This window comes from Talpa occidentalis, unplaced genomic scaffold (genome assembly GCF_014898055.3).
Source record: "Talpa occidentalis isolate TD23 unplaced genomic scaffold, MPIMG_talOcc4v2.1 talOcc4.6, whole genome shotgun sequence".
Lineage (NCBI taxonomy): Eukaryota > Metazoa > Chordata > Mammalia > Eulipotyphla > Talpidae > Talpa > Talpa occidentalis.
The window spans coordinates 105,340,774-105,355,487 of record NW_023604972.1 but is presented as its reverse complement, the minus strand read 5'-3'; the positions used below and the strand labels follow the sequence as shown (position 1 = coordinate 105,355,487).

At 37.8% G+C, this 14,714-nt stretch overlaps 1 protein-coding gene across 3 annotated transcripts in view; it reads left to right on the top strand.

Moving 5' to 3' along the window:
• The window catches only part of MCTP1 (multiple C2 and transmembrane domain containing 1), a 476,028-nt gene that overhangs the window by 375,126 nt on the left and 86,188 nt on the right, over positions 1-14,714 (top strand). For all 3 annotated transcript variants that reach the window (XM_054688463.1, XM_054688462.1, XM_054688464.1), the window contains one exon: positions 5,845-5,964. In XM_054688463.1, coding sequence (XP_054544438.1) covers positions 5,845-5,964 — 120 coding nt within the window. The remainder of the gene's footprint in view (positions 1-5,844; positions 5,965-14,714) is intronic.

Genomic DNA, 14,714 nt, shown 5'->3' with positions numbered 1-14,714 from the left:
AACTTATAAAATAGGCAGGTATTACCATCTCTATTTTATAGATAATAGACTAAAATAAAAGAGAGTAACTGACTTGCCCAACGTCCTATGATGATCAAATAGCAGAAATGGAACCAAAATGTCTTCTTAGGCTTCTGGTCGAACCCTATCACATTGACTCATTATAGAAAGAGTGTATCAGTTAGCTTTTGCTGTCTAACAATCCACCTTATAATTAGGTGTTTAAAGCAATCACTGTTTATTTAGTGATGTTTCTGTGGATCAGCCATTTGGACATTTGGACCAAACTCAGCAGGGTATTTGTTCTGTTCACTGTTGGACTCACTAATGCATCTCTATTCAGCTTCTGGTCAGTTAAGCAGCTCCACTTCTGATTGCTGTCTAACTTACAGCTGAGGTGATGGAGGCAACTGTAACACATGTCTCTTATCCAGCCAGCTAGCAGGGCTTGACCACCTAATGACTTGGGTTCTAAGAAAGAAGAGGACAAGTCCCAAAGAGCAAGTGCTGTTTAAGCTTCCGTGTTCATCATATTTGCTATTTTCCTTTGGCGAAAACAAGTCATATGCCCAATTCGAGTATCATTACAGAGGCTATTACAAAAGGCATGGACAAAGGGAAACATAAACTAATTTGGGTCTTTACTGTATGCAATCATCACATGTTAAACATAAAGATAGTGAAAATGGCTCTCATTTCATCATCTTTTCCTATTGTAATTGACGTGGCTTCTTTAGTATAGTTGTTCAGCTTGAAAAACTATTATCTATAGAATTTAGGATGGTGTAATAAAAGTGATAAGCTAAAAAGTAATAAGCTGAATGAAAAAGTATATGCAGTATGAGCTAATAAATTCCTGCTTGTAATAACACCTAGTGCTTGTTGAGCTAATTCCATCTAAAATATTCAGAGTAAATAATATAATTTCTACTTTTAATATGATAAAACTAAGGGAAATCTAGTAACTTCCTAGGGTCACACAGCTAGTGGATAGAGAGCTTGTTATGTAAGCATGAACCTGATTTAAACCCCTGTGCCCTTTCCACTGCACCACACTGGAAGAGCTATTTGAAGGATCTTATGATCATAGCTAACAGTCCAAGACAGATTGACAGAGAGTTTCTAACATCCAGGATAATGGGTAAACTTCTCAATATCCTTTTTCTAATGAAGGAGGTTGTGTGTATTTATTACCAAGTGACTAATATCCCATGAAGATGTTCTGCTATAGAATTCTAATTGTAAATCACAACAGCCATCTAGTGATTTAAAAAGGAAAACCATCAAATTATTGGTATATTTTTAGTCTCTAATGAGCAAAGATAACTAATTTAGGATTATATCTTTGGTAATAGAACAGATGGGGTCACAGATTCTACAAAAGTAAAATGTATATAGGCCAAGTTTCTTATTAATAGTACCAGAAGAAAGGGGGAAAGTTGAGGAGACAGTGACAGAGAGAGGAAAAGTAATGAAAATATACCATAGTAATGGAGTGAAAGGAAATTAAACATTACATGTGTGTGAGAGTCTTAACATCAAAAGATTCTAGAACTATGGAGTCTTCTTTCCATTTCCCAACATGTAAGCATGGGTTGGGAAAAATGCTAAGCACTATGGTTTGTATTTAAACCTGTGAATGTTTCAGAGAAATTTTAATTCCTTGATTTCTTTTTCACCCCATTTTAGCTCATTATTTTTTTCTCCCACAAACCTATAAAATAAATCTAGTCAGGACCAAGGACAGATCCTGAATTGTCTTGACTTTCTTGGGGTTCTCTGAGCTGTATTCTCTGTCTTCCTGATGTCTCTGTGAGACCCTGAAAACTGAACCCTGATTGTTATCTTGTTGCGGGGGGTTCTATGGATGGGAAAAGGACCAATCCTTGTGCATGTGGCCCCAGGTAAATGGCAAGCAGCTTCAGTATGAAGAGAATGAGCTAAAATATGCCTTTTTCCTCTGAGGACTCTCTCTAGGAGGAGTCTCACAAGCTAACAAATATTAAAATCATCACGTCACTAGTACTATAAGTGAATGATCACTTTTTTATTAGTGATTCTTAACAATAAGAGCCAGAGATCATATCTTATGCTAATTTTGAACAACCAGTATTGCACAGCATATAGTAAAGTATTCAGCAAATACATTTTATTGTTAATCTGTGATGATGTGTTTTTTTGACCTTTTGAAATCCTCAATTAGATGTTGAGAAAGAAAAAACAAATGCTTTTGTATTTAGAGTTTATTCAAAGCTCTCTTGATTTTTAAAAAAAGATATTTTCAACAGCAGGGGCTCCTTACTTAGTAACCCAAAATTAGATTCCTAAAGAACACACAATAGGGAAGGGGAGACTATTTTTCCACTGCCAGAATCCATAAAACTACATCAATTTCTTCTTTTGTCTGCCTCTTCTATGTCTTTCTTCCCCTGTATTCTGGTGCTCATGTTGTTAAGTATATAAATACCATAGGTATTCATGAGAAATGTTGTGTCATTTCTGAGTGCTGTGTTTTAAGAAAACTGCTGATGCTTTGATTTGAATGTGTTGAGAGGAAGATGTCCACATGAGTGTGCCTTGAAGCCATAGCTTGTGACAGGTGTCTTATGCAACTAGTGATGTTGAACCTACAGATTAAAAAAAAGCAGGGTAGATGTATTGATTATTTGCAGGATTATCCTTTAGGAAGCTCAACCCATGCAGTACCTGGTCTACGATTATCAATACCCAGGGACATTACAAGGAAGCTCATTCTGGGTAACATCAGTAACACCAGTGAGTAGACATTACAAAGGGGAATATATATGTTTAGCAGGTTGAAAATGATGACAATAGCTGACACTGAACAATGGAATAATCCAAGTACCATCCATGAGGCCAGAAGACACTGAGTCAAGTGAATGTTCGCAACAAAGTTAACTGTATAGAAAGACCTCTGAGCACAACTGTGGTCAGACCATAACATACAAGATAGTTAATGATGACACAACCAGGATGAAAACAGAATCTTTCTAGTATGTCTATACTAGGTACTTTTACCTCATAGGCCTCAGATGGCAGTTGGTTAGTATCATCCCAGGTTGTAATTATGAATACGTTTTCCTGAAGTCCCTTGGTTTTATAAGGTGGTTATATATTTTTTAAAGATGTATTTATTTATGAATATAAGATCTGGGGTACAGGCCAGAGGTTCAGGGGGCGAGAGGATTCATCAGAGACAGAGTGGGGAGCAGAATAGGCAGACTGACTGAAATACACTGCTGAGGGGAGCAGCAGGCAAGACAGGAGAGGTCTGCTACACTATGTGGGTAGCTTCCAGTAGGCCAGGGATCGAACTCATGCTGCGGAGGCTGCAGATAGCTTCACAGTGCTATGCTTAACTTATCCTCTTGCACCACCAGAGAGACCCTAAGGTGGTTACATATTTACTATTACAAAACTAAGTATACTTATGTTCAGTGACTGGGAACACACTGTCCAGTAGTTTATTAATTCATCATATATATGTGTCTTGGTGACCTCCTATGCCCCAAGATCTGTTCTAGGCTCTGGGCATAAAAGAATGAACAAAAGGAAAAAGTCCATACCCTTAAGGAGCTTATGGTCTAGTGAATGCCTATAGTCTAACATGTAAATTGGTGAAGAATCACTATGAATTCTAGCCAAAAATAATTTTCCCTTTTATATGTGTTGATGTCTGTCAAATTTGCCTTAGTTCACTTCCTGAATAAAGATTTATCTTTTCAAAATACATTTAATAGAATAAGCATAACCATCTACTATAATTTATATCTCCTTTATATAGTATAAATATCAAAATTAAATAGAACTATTTTCATTTTCTGGGAATGTTTCTACTTTTCTGGTGAGAGAAAAGATATGGCTCATGTTTCATGCATTGAAATATTTGAGATTTTTCTTATTCAGGAACTTGAAAATATAGTTACCATGTAATTCTGCCCAAAATTCCTTTCTTAGGTTACTAAACCATTGTTTATGCTTTTTAGTGTTCATCTGATTTATGACTATCAAAAAATTCAGTAATATATATAATTTTAGAATGTAATGTCACATTTAAAAAAAACAGATGGTTCATTCGCATCATGAAGTTGTTTAAATATTAGAGAAGGGATGAGGTGATGGGGTCTATAGAAATCTGTTTAGAAATGAAAATCCTGAGGCAAAATGACTTTTGTTTTAATTGAATAACGTTGTATATAACATTACATAAGTTTCTGGCATTCATAGTTGAGAATCTGTATGCATAAATACTGCTCTCTAAGGCCTAGAGCCTTTTTTCTGGCCCTCGGGCCAGGGGGCTTGCTACCACTCCCCTCAGTTTCATTTTCTCTGCCAGTTGAATAGGCTGTAGGCTTGGCTGAGATTTATTAAAAGGGCTGCAAATGACCTGTGCCTGCTTTGCCTGATCTGAGTATTCTTAGGCTATTTTCCCCTAGCCCCTCTCACCTATCAAATGCAAGATCGTTGTATACCTCGAACAACTGGTTCATATTCCCAATTTTACTATGGATTCAGCTAAATCTTTAGCAAGTAAATGACTTCCTAGTGTACACTATTAGAATATGTATTACTTGGACTATCTAGTCCATAATTAGTCAACTTTCTTTAGCCTGGTAAGGATTTGATAACATTTATCCAATCATTTTTTTGAACACTTATTACGTACCAAACTGCGTTAAATCCTTAACCCATTTCAGCTCTTTAACTCTTACAACCTCTGAGGTAGATCCTTTTAATATCCTCATTTTATGGTGGAAGAAACTGAAGTGGAGATATGTGGACTGCCAAAATGTTATAAAGCTACTGATAGTCAATATCAGCAATGGAATTCACCTCTTAAATATATAGTTTTCAAAATTTAATGTAACATAAAAAAAAAACCAGATGGTACAATAACAACATACAGTCATTTTTTTTGAGTTAATATCACCTTAATTTGACAGCAGGAACCACAAACTTTCAGCATTTAAATAATCTTTTCAGGATTACAATTAGTCTGGTGGGGGACAAGGAAGAGTCAGACTTTACCCAATGCTGCTTATATTACAATGTAGATACTTTTAGAATGACTTCCATCTGCCAGTTTGGGTGAGTTCTCAATCTAACATGCGCCTTACAATTAAAAAAAATATTTATATACTTCAAGAAGTGGGTAGTTCTAAAAGATAATAGGAATAAGTGTCTGAAAATTTTCTTTGACAAAGTTATTCTGTTTTTTTAAATAGCTGTTTGATTTCTATGGTAATGCTAAATGTTAAGCCAATCTTTTATTGCTCTTGTTGATGACATTGCTTTTATTCAAAATATGATATCTTTGGGGCTCTCTGGTGAAGACTTAGTATTTTCATCTGCCTATTATACATGTTACATTGTGTTCTCCAAATGAAATTTTTTTTAAAGTCCCTGACATTAAATAGTGATTCATTCTTTATCATTAAGTCAGAGAGACTGGCTATTTCTGACAATGCAGTGAAGCTCATTTTGCTGCCTTTTTTTTTTTTTTTTTTTTCAATTTACTTTGTCCAACCTAACAATAATTTCACTGGAAGAAAAAAATTAAAATTGCCTCATTGACAATGTAATGATATCAGTTTTTCCTTCATAGAAATTAAACAAAGTAAAAATCTTAACAGTGACTTTCCAGGGTTCAGTTGTGCTTTTAGAAAAATGCCTAACAAATTCTCAAGGCTTCATTTTCAAGCTAAATCTTCCTGCTCTAAGGCATTTAGTTTTGTGCTTTTTGAAGTGGAGTGTGGATAAGAGAGTCCATTTAATGAAATTCAGAGTTGACTCATCTTTTTTTCTCTTTTCTCTCTCCTCCAGCTCTTTCTCTTTGTTGTCTGGAACTTTGAGCTCTACATGATACCACTGGTTTTGTTGTTACTATTGACATGGAACTACTTCTTGATAATATCAGGGAAAGATAACAGGCAACGTGATACAGTAAGTCTCTACTTTCTTATTTGTATGTGTTTTTGTTCTTATTCCCTACCCCACTCCCCAGCAAGATCAACATTGAATCTGCTTTTGCAAACCAGAAATTCAGCTATAAATGCACACGTTTGGAGAAACATTTCACTAGTTCAAAACTAACTATTCTTGGTTGTAACATTATAGAAAGTATTCACCTATTAAATTACTCTCCTTGATAAAGACTAAAGTTGGGAACATACCCAAGAATGAGCTCTGATTTTTTAATTATAAATGGGTTCTTCTAAATGATTATTTCTTTATTCTCCTGGTTCCTTTTTGTGTATTAAGGAATCCTGAATTAAGACTTAAAATTATTATTGATCCATTCAAACCAATGTATTGTATTCAAGGCAATTTCTGTGTTCTGTCATTGAAAGGAAAGAAGATTTGATGGTTGCTGGCCTAGAAAAGTACATAAAGTACCTAATTCAATAAACATTCACTCACAACAGCAAATCCCTTCTGTACATCAAGGCGGGGAAGGGGTATTAAGAGACTGATTCAAGGCTGAATAGATTTCATTTAACCTAGGGAAAGTGATACAAATCCACCTGCCTTCTCTGGTATTTTTGAAAGTTTCTAGAATGCATGAGACAACCTTTCTCTCAAAGAGTTTAAGACTGAGAAGCAGATGCTAGCCTCCCCGTAATCACGTATATTGTTCTCTTGCCAACTTTCACCAACCCCCCCCATTATCTCCGTCACAACATCCTATCAATAATTAACTTCAAAAAGTATTTCCATATATAAATAAATGGAAGGGGAGTTGTCTTCTCTAAATGAAACATTTGTAACTGAATAATCTAAAGATTGGTCAAACATGAAAATGTATTTGGTGGCTGTATGTCCCCATCAATTGACATAAATTGTTCAATTTGCATAAAGATTTGTCCTTTTATTATATAATAAGGACTTTTTGTCAACTACTGTGCCCATCATGATGCAGGAAAGAGAATTATTTCATCATTAGTTTAATAGTTTATTCCTATATAAAACTTTATTTTAATAGTGTGATAATCTTTGCATACAGACATGGAGCAAAAAAAAAAAAAGAACCCATTTTGAAGTAACACAAGTAAAATATCAAATGGTAACACAAACAAAATAAATACTTCTTCGAAGTAATTATCTTTGTTATCAAAATTGAAGAGAAATGCTGATGTAATAATACATTTATTTCCTTATGTTATTTGTGTCTATTTCTATCTCTTTCTCTCTCTGGATTATAAATTTGAGGGAGGAAATGGTTCATCTTTGTACATACTTGCATTGTCTGTAGTGCAAGTTTAGCAAATTTTAGGTGTTGGAAACATTTTTCGTAAAGTTTATCAAGTAAGCATGAGACTGCTAATAGAGATTTTAATGGTTAGACAACATCAACACAGAAGAAGTTATTACTATTATTGGTAAAGATTTTATGGATATATATTTAAGTTGCATATTGAGAGACAAGCCCCAAATGCCATAAACACTTATATTATGGGGACTAATAGGTACTTTTTTCAATTAATCCAGGATGTTTTCTTTAAGAAAATAAGTCTCTCTCAGACAATTGCTTTTTTGTCCCATTTATTTCAGGGAGATTGTCAAGAGAGAAAAATATCTACTTTTCATTCAGTTGCCTTGAGACAAATTTGCAAATAAGATTATTTGCAAATAGGAGAAAGTGGTAATTTAGTTTCAGCTTCTTAATCCTATGAGGGGCCTTATCTTCAATATTTAGTCATTGGTTTGAGTGTTCTTAGTGAAAAATCCTGAAACTATAGTTTTTGCTTATTATCTTCTCCAGAATATGCCTGCCTTGGCTGGAAAGGTCTGTTTTTAGAAGGAAAATAATAGTATATAATGTATCCCTTTGTACTTAAAAGTCTCTGAGAATTTTTATAAACCTGTTGAAAAGCTACATATAATGTAAATTTTTCTAGTGCCCCTTTTACCCCAAAAGACATAACTTAAAAAAAATCACTTGCCGCATCTTTTCCTTTTAGGTAGATCTCTAACAGACTCCCCCCTCCCTTTTTTAGTTATGGACAACATTTTATTCCCCAGTCCATCCCCTCTGTGAGACATTCTATAGTTTAACTTTCATGAAATGCCAACTACACTCTATAACTCCCAGTAATTGCCTTTTATTTGCCCAAAACACACATATCCACAAATTCTGTTCTTTCTAGGCACCAGAGCAGCAATCACAACGTTTCATTCAGTTTCTCATTCACTGGCTCAGTTGAGACCTTACGTAACTCTTAAATCCAATTTGTCTAATTATGTGTTTTCTGCCATACCCAGCTGTGCATTTGAACTGGTTGCTCCTTTTGAAAAGAAACCTGGATTATACTTTGCTGGTTTATACACACACACACACACACACACACACACACACACACCCCGTGTGTAGGTACACATATATATTCACATACACATATATCTGCATATATGTAAATTTAAAGGAAGTGCCATACCGTGTCTAAGCAAGTCTACTGCATAGTATATAGCACTGGAAAGATGGTATTTTTCAGTAAGTCCTTATTAGTATCCTACACACATTGCAAAATTTTTCAGCATGTATGAAAATTTTAGGGTCTCTCTGAGGTCTGTTAATCACACTGTTGGCTGATTACAGACCAGAAAAATTTGTGTATTAGGAGAGAGAGAGAAAGAGAATTTTCTGCCTTGATTAAAAAAAAAGTCTTCACATTCTTGCTGAGAAAATTTCATTAGGATCAAAATTGTAAAAGAAAAACAAATCAAAATGACCTTTAAGAAGTGAGAAAATAAAATAATATTTCCATGATATAAAAAGTTGAAGGAGAAAATACATACTGTGAAAGATGAAAAGTTCGGGGTAAAAATTTTGTCTTCCAAATTTTTGTTGATAGTTGAGATTGATAGTAAAATAGGAAAGGATTTTTTTGTGTGTTTATTGTTTAAAAGGAGAGGATTTCTTTTTTTCCGAGACCTCAGATCACAGGAAGTGAAGCCTCCTATCTCTGAGCCACTATAGTGCCTCTTCTCATTTAATGAGGAAAAATGAAAAGTAATCCTTGCTGAGCAAGTTTTGCTGCATTTAATGAAATGAACCCAATAGTAACAGGATAAGGAAACAGCCATCCCGAGGCTAATGTTGTAGACTCAGAGGTATACACAAGAAAGAGGTGTGGTTAGAAATGATATTTCACCCCTTCTGTTCCCAGTCAGACTTGTTAAAGAGAAGCAGTCCTAGATCTAATTTTCCCTATACTGGCACTATGGCATCAAAATTTCTATCCAAAGAATTATTAGACTTTTCCAGAGAAAACTGTCTAATAGAGTTCGATGGGGATAATAAGAGGGGAATATCATACTTCTTTTGGTTTGAACTGTCACTCCAAAACCTGAGGAAAATTTCCCCCTGTGCTACCTGCGAGGTTGGTGCTAACTCTCCACCTTAAAATAACCATGGACAGAAATCTCATAAGTTGAAGAGTTGATGACAGAAAGAGGCCTTTACATTGGGTTTAAGAGCTACTGAATCCTCATTATAACCTGCACTCTTATTAGTGCTTCCCAGGGGGGTGGGGTGGGGGGAACTGGATGTGTCAGACCAGCCAATTGGGTTGGCCCTCCACCTCTCTCATCTGATGCAAGTGAGGGAACTTATGCAGGAGTATACAGCTATGAGAGTCCCACCCTTGAGAGAGAGGAACCAAGTCTCATAAGAAGAAAATGGCAAACCAGGGGTCTGTTCTACACGCTATGAGACAGGTATCATTATCTCTACTTTACATAAGTAAAGTACTTAAAGGCATTAAGTAGCTTACCTAAAGGCAGAGAGAAAGTGGCAGAAAGGGTATTAGAACACGGGTCATCTGGTCTGAAGTTTGTACTCCTTACTACCAGTTAATCACATTTCCTCTCGAGGTTATATTTTTGAGAAATCCCAGCTCTCCATGGGCATCTTTTTTTTTTTTTAAATAAGATTTTGTTTTATTTATTTATGCATACAAGAAATGGGGTGTAGGCCAGAGTTGCAGGGGTTGAGTGGATTCACCAGAGACAGAGTAGGGATCAGAACAGGCAGATCTAATGCAATATGCTGCTGAGGGGGGATCAGCGGGCGAGACAGGAGAGGTCTGCTGAGTCACATGTGTTAGCTCTCTGGCTGGGGTAGAACTCATGTAGCAGTGGCTGGTGACAGCTTGATAGCACTGAGACTTTAACCCCTGTGCCACCAGGGAGGCCCTTCATGTGCATCTTTGAGGGCAGGTTTCTCCCTTGAGTTTCAGAAATTCGAATAGCATTAACTCTACAGAGTTAGTTACTCAACAGATTGATGGAAAACACTCATTTTTCTTCATTTTACCCACCATGTTCTCTTTATCTCTCATTCAAGGAAACAGAGCAGATATTATTTTATTTTATATATGTTTTTAAATCATTTTTCATTTTTACACAATGTATGCATTTTCATCTTGGTCATATTCCCCATACAATTCCCACCCCCTTATTTTGACCCTAATCCCTCCCTCCTCCGCAACCCCAGTAGTGTGTCTCTGGTTTATAGTTGCTTGTTGATTTTGATTTTTACTTTATTATAATGAGTCTTTTTTCCTGGTCCCTTATTTAGGTTTTCTAAATTCCTGCTATGAGTGAGACCATCCCAGAGCAGATTTTTTTTTAAAGATTTATTTATTTATGCGTGTAAGAACTGGGGTACAGGCTAGAGGTGTGGAGGGTGAGAGGATTCACCAGAGACAGAATGGGGAACAGAGCAGGCAGATCAGATTGACTGAAGTACACTGCTGAGGGGAGCAGCAGGCGAGTCAAGAGAGTTCTGCTGCACCATGTGGGTTGCTCCCTGGCCAGGGATCGAGCTTGTGCTGCAATGACGGCGGAGAGTTTGATAGGTTGCGTCTTAACCCCTTGTGCCACCAGGGAGGCCCAGCAGAGCAGATATTTTTAAGTAACTTCTATATATTGAGTATTCTGTTAAGCCTTTTGGAGGCAACATCATTTAAAATATCTTTACAATAAAAATACCAAGTAAATTTTCCTAAATAGTTTTATCTTCATATTACAAATGAGGAAATTCAAAATCAAAGAGGATAAATAATGGACTCCCTAAAATTAATAGGATGTGGAGCCAGCTCTTGGCTGTTCTGAGACCTCCAACTCCTTCCACTGTCCATGTTTGGGCTTCCCTTACCCAAGGGATCACTATCTAAGTGTTCAGGGCCTTACTTGGAATCCCAGGTGTTCCTAGGTGCCTTCTTATAACTAGTGACCCCTTACAATGGTGCTAGTGGGCCTCCCTGCTGGTGCAAGGGGTTAAAACGCAACACTCTGAAGCTATCCACAGCCACTGCAGCACAAGTTCAATCCCCGGCTGGGAACTAACCCACATGGCGCAGCAGACCTTTCCTGAATTGCCCACTGCTCCCCTCAGCAGTGTATTTCAGTCAATCTGCCTGCTCTGTTCTCTACTCTGTCTCTGGTGAATCCTCTCACCCTCTCCATCTCTGGCCTGTACCCCAGTTCTTGTATGCATAAATAAATAAATCTTTAAAAAAATAGAATTGGTGCTAGTTACCTTTTTGATCCCAGGTACTAGTGCTAGTTACCTGTTTGATCCCAGGGGCTAGTGCTAGTTACTTGTTTGATCCCATTAATGTTAAGAGTAGTCATGGGCCAGAGGACAATCCTCTATCCAGCTGGTGAAAATGGGAGGAGCACAACAAATCTGAGAATCCTTCACACTAGTGAATTAAGTCTTTGAATATCTTTGACATACAAAAATTCTTCAAACAGTTTTTTTAAATTACACTTTAAAAGAACATTCATTTCACTGTCATGATATTCCTCCCACATAACAATCTCAGTTGCCTAATCAATGGAGGCATTAAAAGACTAAAGAATGGGGTAGATCATCGAAATTGTTCTGACTCATGATCTGTCACACAAATTGGGCCAAAGTCTGCCTTGCTAAAATACTTTAGTAAATACTGAAATGCTTTCTTAGTTCCCTCAAATAGCAAAGCTCTCAATGCTTCTTTTCCCCTGTAGACTGGTACTGTTTCTTGCTGGGTCTGTTCTAATTAGGACCAGAGAACTTATCTACAGAAATAAAGCTTATGGACCTCCCGGGTGGCACAGGGGTTAAAGTCTCAGAGCTATCAAGCAATCACCAGTGAAGCATACATTTGAACCCCAGCCAGGGAGCTAACCCACACATGGTGTAGCAGACCTCTCCTGTCTCACCTGCTGCTTCCCTCAGCCGTGTATTTCAGTAGATCTGCCTGTTCTGCTCTCCACTATATCTCTGGTGAATCCTCTCACCCCTGAAACTCCGGCCTAGACCCCAGTTCTTGTATGCATAAATTTAAAAACATAAAGCTTGTAAGAAGAGAATTCTTTCCTCCAATCAATGATGTTGATTGGGTAGTTTGGGATGCAAGTCACCAAGAAACATGTCTGTTTGACTTGAGTGTCTATAGATCACACATGTATTATTTTCCTCAATCAGAACTTTCAGTTTTGAACTCCATAGAAGAATCTTTGAATATGTGGTATATTGAATAAGTGACAGTCCTAACAGGATCTAAATAGACTGTCCAAGGCTGAGCTGAAAAGAGAGGACTCCATATGCAAAGTAGCATAGACTAGAACCTCCTGTGTTTGCATTTCAGTACCAAAAACGACCACATACTTGTTCTTAACAGAAGCAGCACTGAGTCATACAGCCTGTAAACACATCTAAAAATGGATGATCACTCTTTTCTTTTCTCTGCTTATTTCAACAGCAATTTTCTCAATTTTTCAGAAGGTCACCAGCTTGCAAAATCTGAGGAAGATCATGAAAAGTACCAGACCTTTAGTTTTCCAAAACAATCACTAGCATAAAGAAGCAAAATCCAACAGCCAATCAGATGTTAGTAGAAAAGTTCATCCTCTGTGATCCATGTCAGTGCTGTTTACCACCTGCTTAGCTTTGCCAAATGATCATTCATTATACTGATTGGTATCCCCAAACATCAGTGACCTATGTTATCAATAACCTCATATGGATGTCGACCAACAGATTTCTACATTTTCCCCACACTGTTCAAATGCCCGCCCCCCCCCCCCACTTTTGGGTGCATTTGCTAACCAGGCCTTCAACTCTGCAGATATCCTCAATCTTCAGATCCTGATGCCCTCCAAATTTGTCCTCAGTTTAGGGTTGCCAGATTTAGCAAATAAAAGTACAGATGCTCAATTAAATTGGAGTTTCAGATAAACAACAGGAGATATTTATACTAACAAAATAATTATTATTTATCTGAAATTCCAATTTAAGTGGATGCCTTGTATTTTTCTGTCAACTTTATCCCAAAATATACCTTATAGTCTTACCTCAACACTTGTAGGAAGATAATCACTCCAAAATAAAATTCTGATCATCTTGCTCTATTATTTTGGTCTCCACAATCTCTTCAAGCATAACATAGTAGATTCCTTGTGAGCAGGCCTCACCCAAACATGTCTTCAGCTTTATAGCCGTTATATTTCAATAGGATCGTTTATTTGCTTATATGTCTCTTTGGTTTCTGTTTTTTCTTTAAAAGATTTATTTATGCATACAAGAACTGGGGTACAGGCCAGAGGTGCAGGGGGTGAGCAGATACACCAGAGACAGAGTGGAGAACAGAGCAGGCAGACTGACTGAAATACGCTGCTGAGGGGAGCAACGGGCGAGACAGGAGAGGTCTACTGTGCCTTGTCAGTAGCTCCCCGGCCACGGATCGAACTTGTGCTGCAGAGGCTGCGGACAGCTCCATTGGATGCATCTTAACCCCTTGAGCCACCAGGGAGGCCCTCTGTTTCTTATTTTTGAGTACAGAATGTTTACTTAACAAAAGATGGAAGTAGTGGACAGAAGTGGGGAAGTGCAGACCATATCAGTGCTCCTTAGTTGACTTTTCCACCCAGAAAACAACTGTTGACCAGTTAAGAGATCAAGAAAGCAAGGCTCAGTAGAGCAATGCCACTTGCAGCTTCACAGCACAAGGGACTGGACCTCAGTACTGACTGGCTCCTCAGAGGTGTTCTTTGCCCTTCTTCCAACTCACGCACTCATTCCAATGGTCAGGGAAGGGCAACAACTTGATCTATAACAGTAGGAAGGCGTAGGGGAAGGAAATGATGTTTCTCATTTTGGATAGATGGGGCTCTTAGGCCCAGGATAAGGTAGTAATATGTCAGTCAGTGTGGGAGTACACTGTGGGACCACACGGGGCAGTATAGTCTGGGAGTGTGTGCTGTGCCTACATGCAGCATCCTGGAAATGCATGGGCCCCAGGGACAGATGTGCAGCAAGCCAGCCCTGGCATTGCATGGCAGGTTGCTTGAAGTCTTTGCCACAGAAACCATACATGAAATGGTTTAAGGTTCAAATGCTGTGAGACACAGTAGCTGCAGAAGGCTGTTGGGGAGGCAGGTGCCTCCCTGCTAGGATCAGGCTTTCCTGGGCACCTGGCTCTGGGATACCTGTGGATGAGCGGATGGTGACCCAGCTGCAAGGGGTCAAAGTCCTGCAAGAGAAGAACGGATGAACCAGATGTATTCCACCTTTGGAGAAAAGTGGAATTTTGAGATATTAGGTATCCCTGGCTTCTGAACAGGGAGAACTAAGGGTGGGTGGGTTGGCAGCTGCAGCAGTATTTGGAGCAGAGTATATTTGTCGTTTCTCAAATAGTCAATAC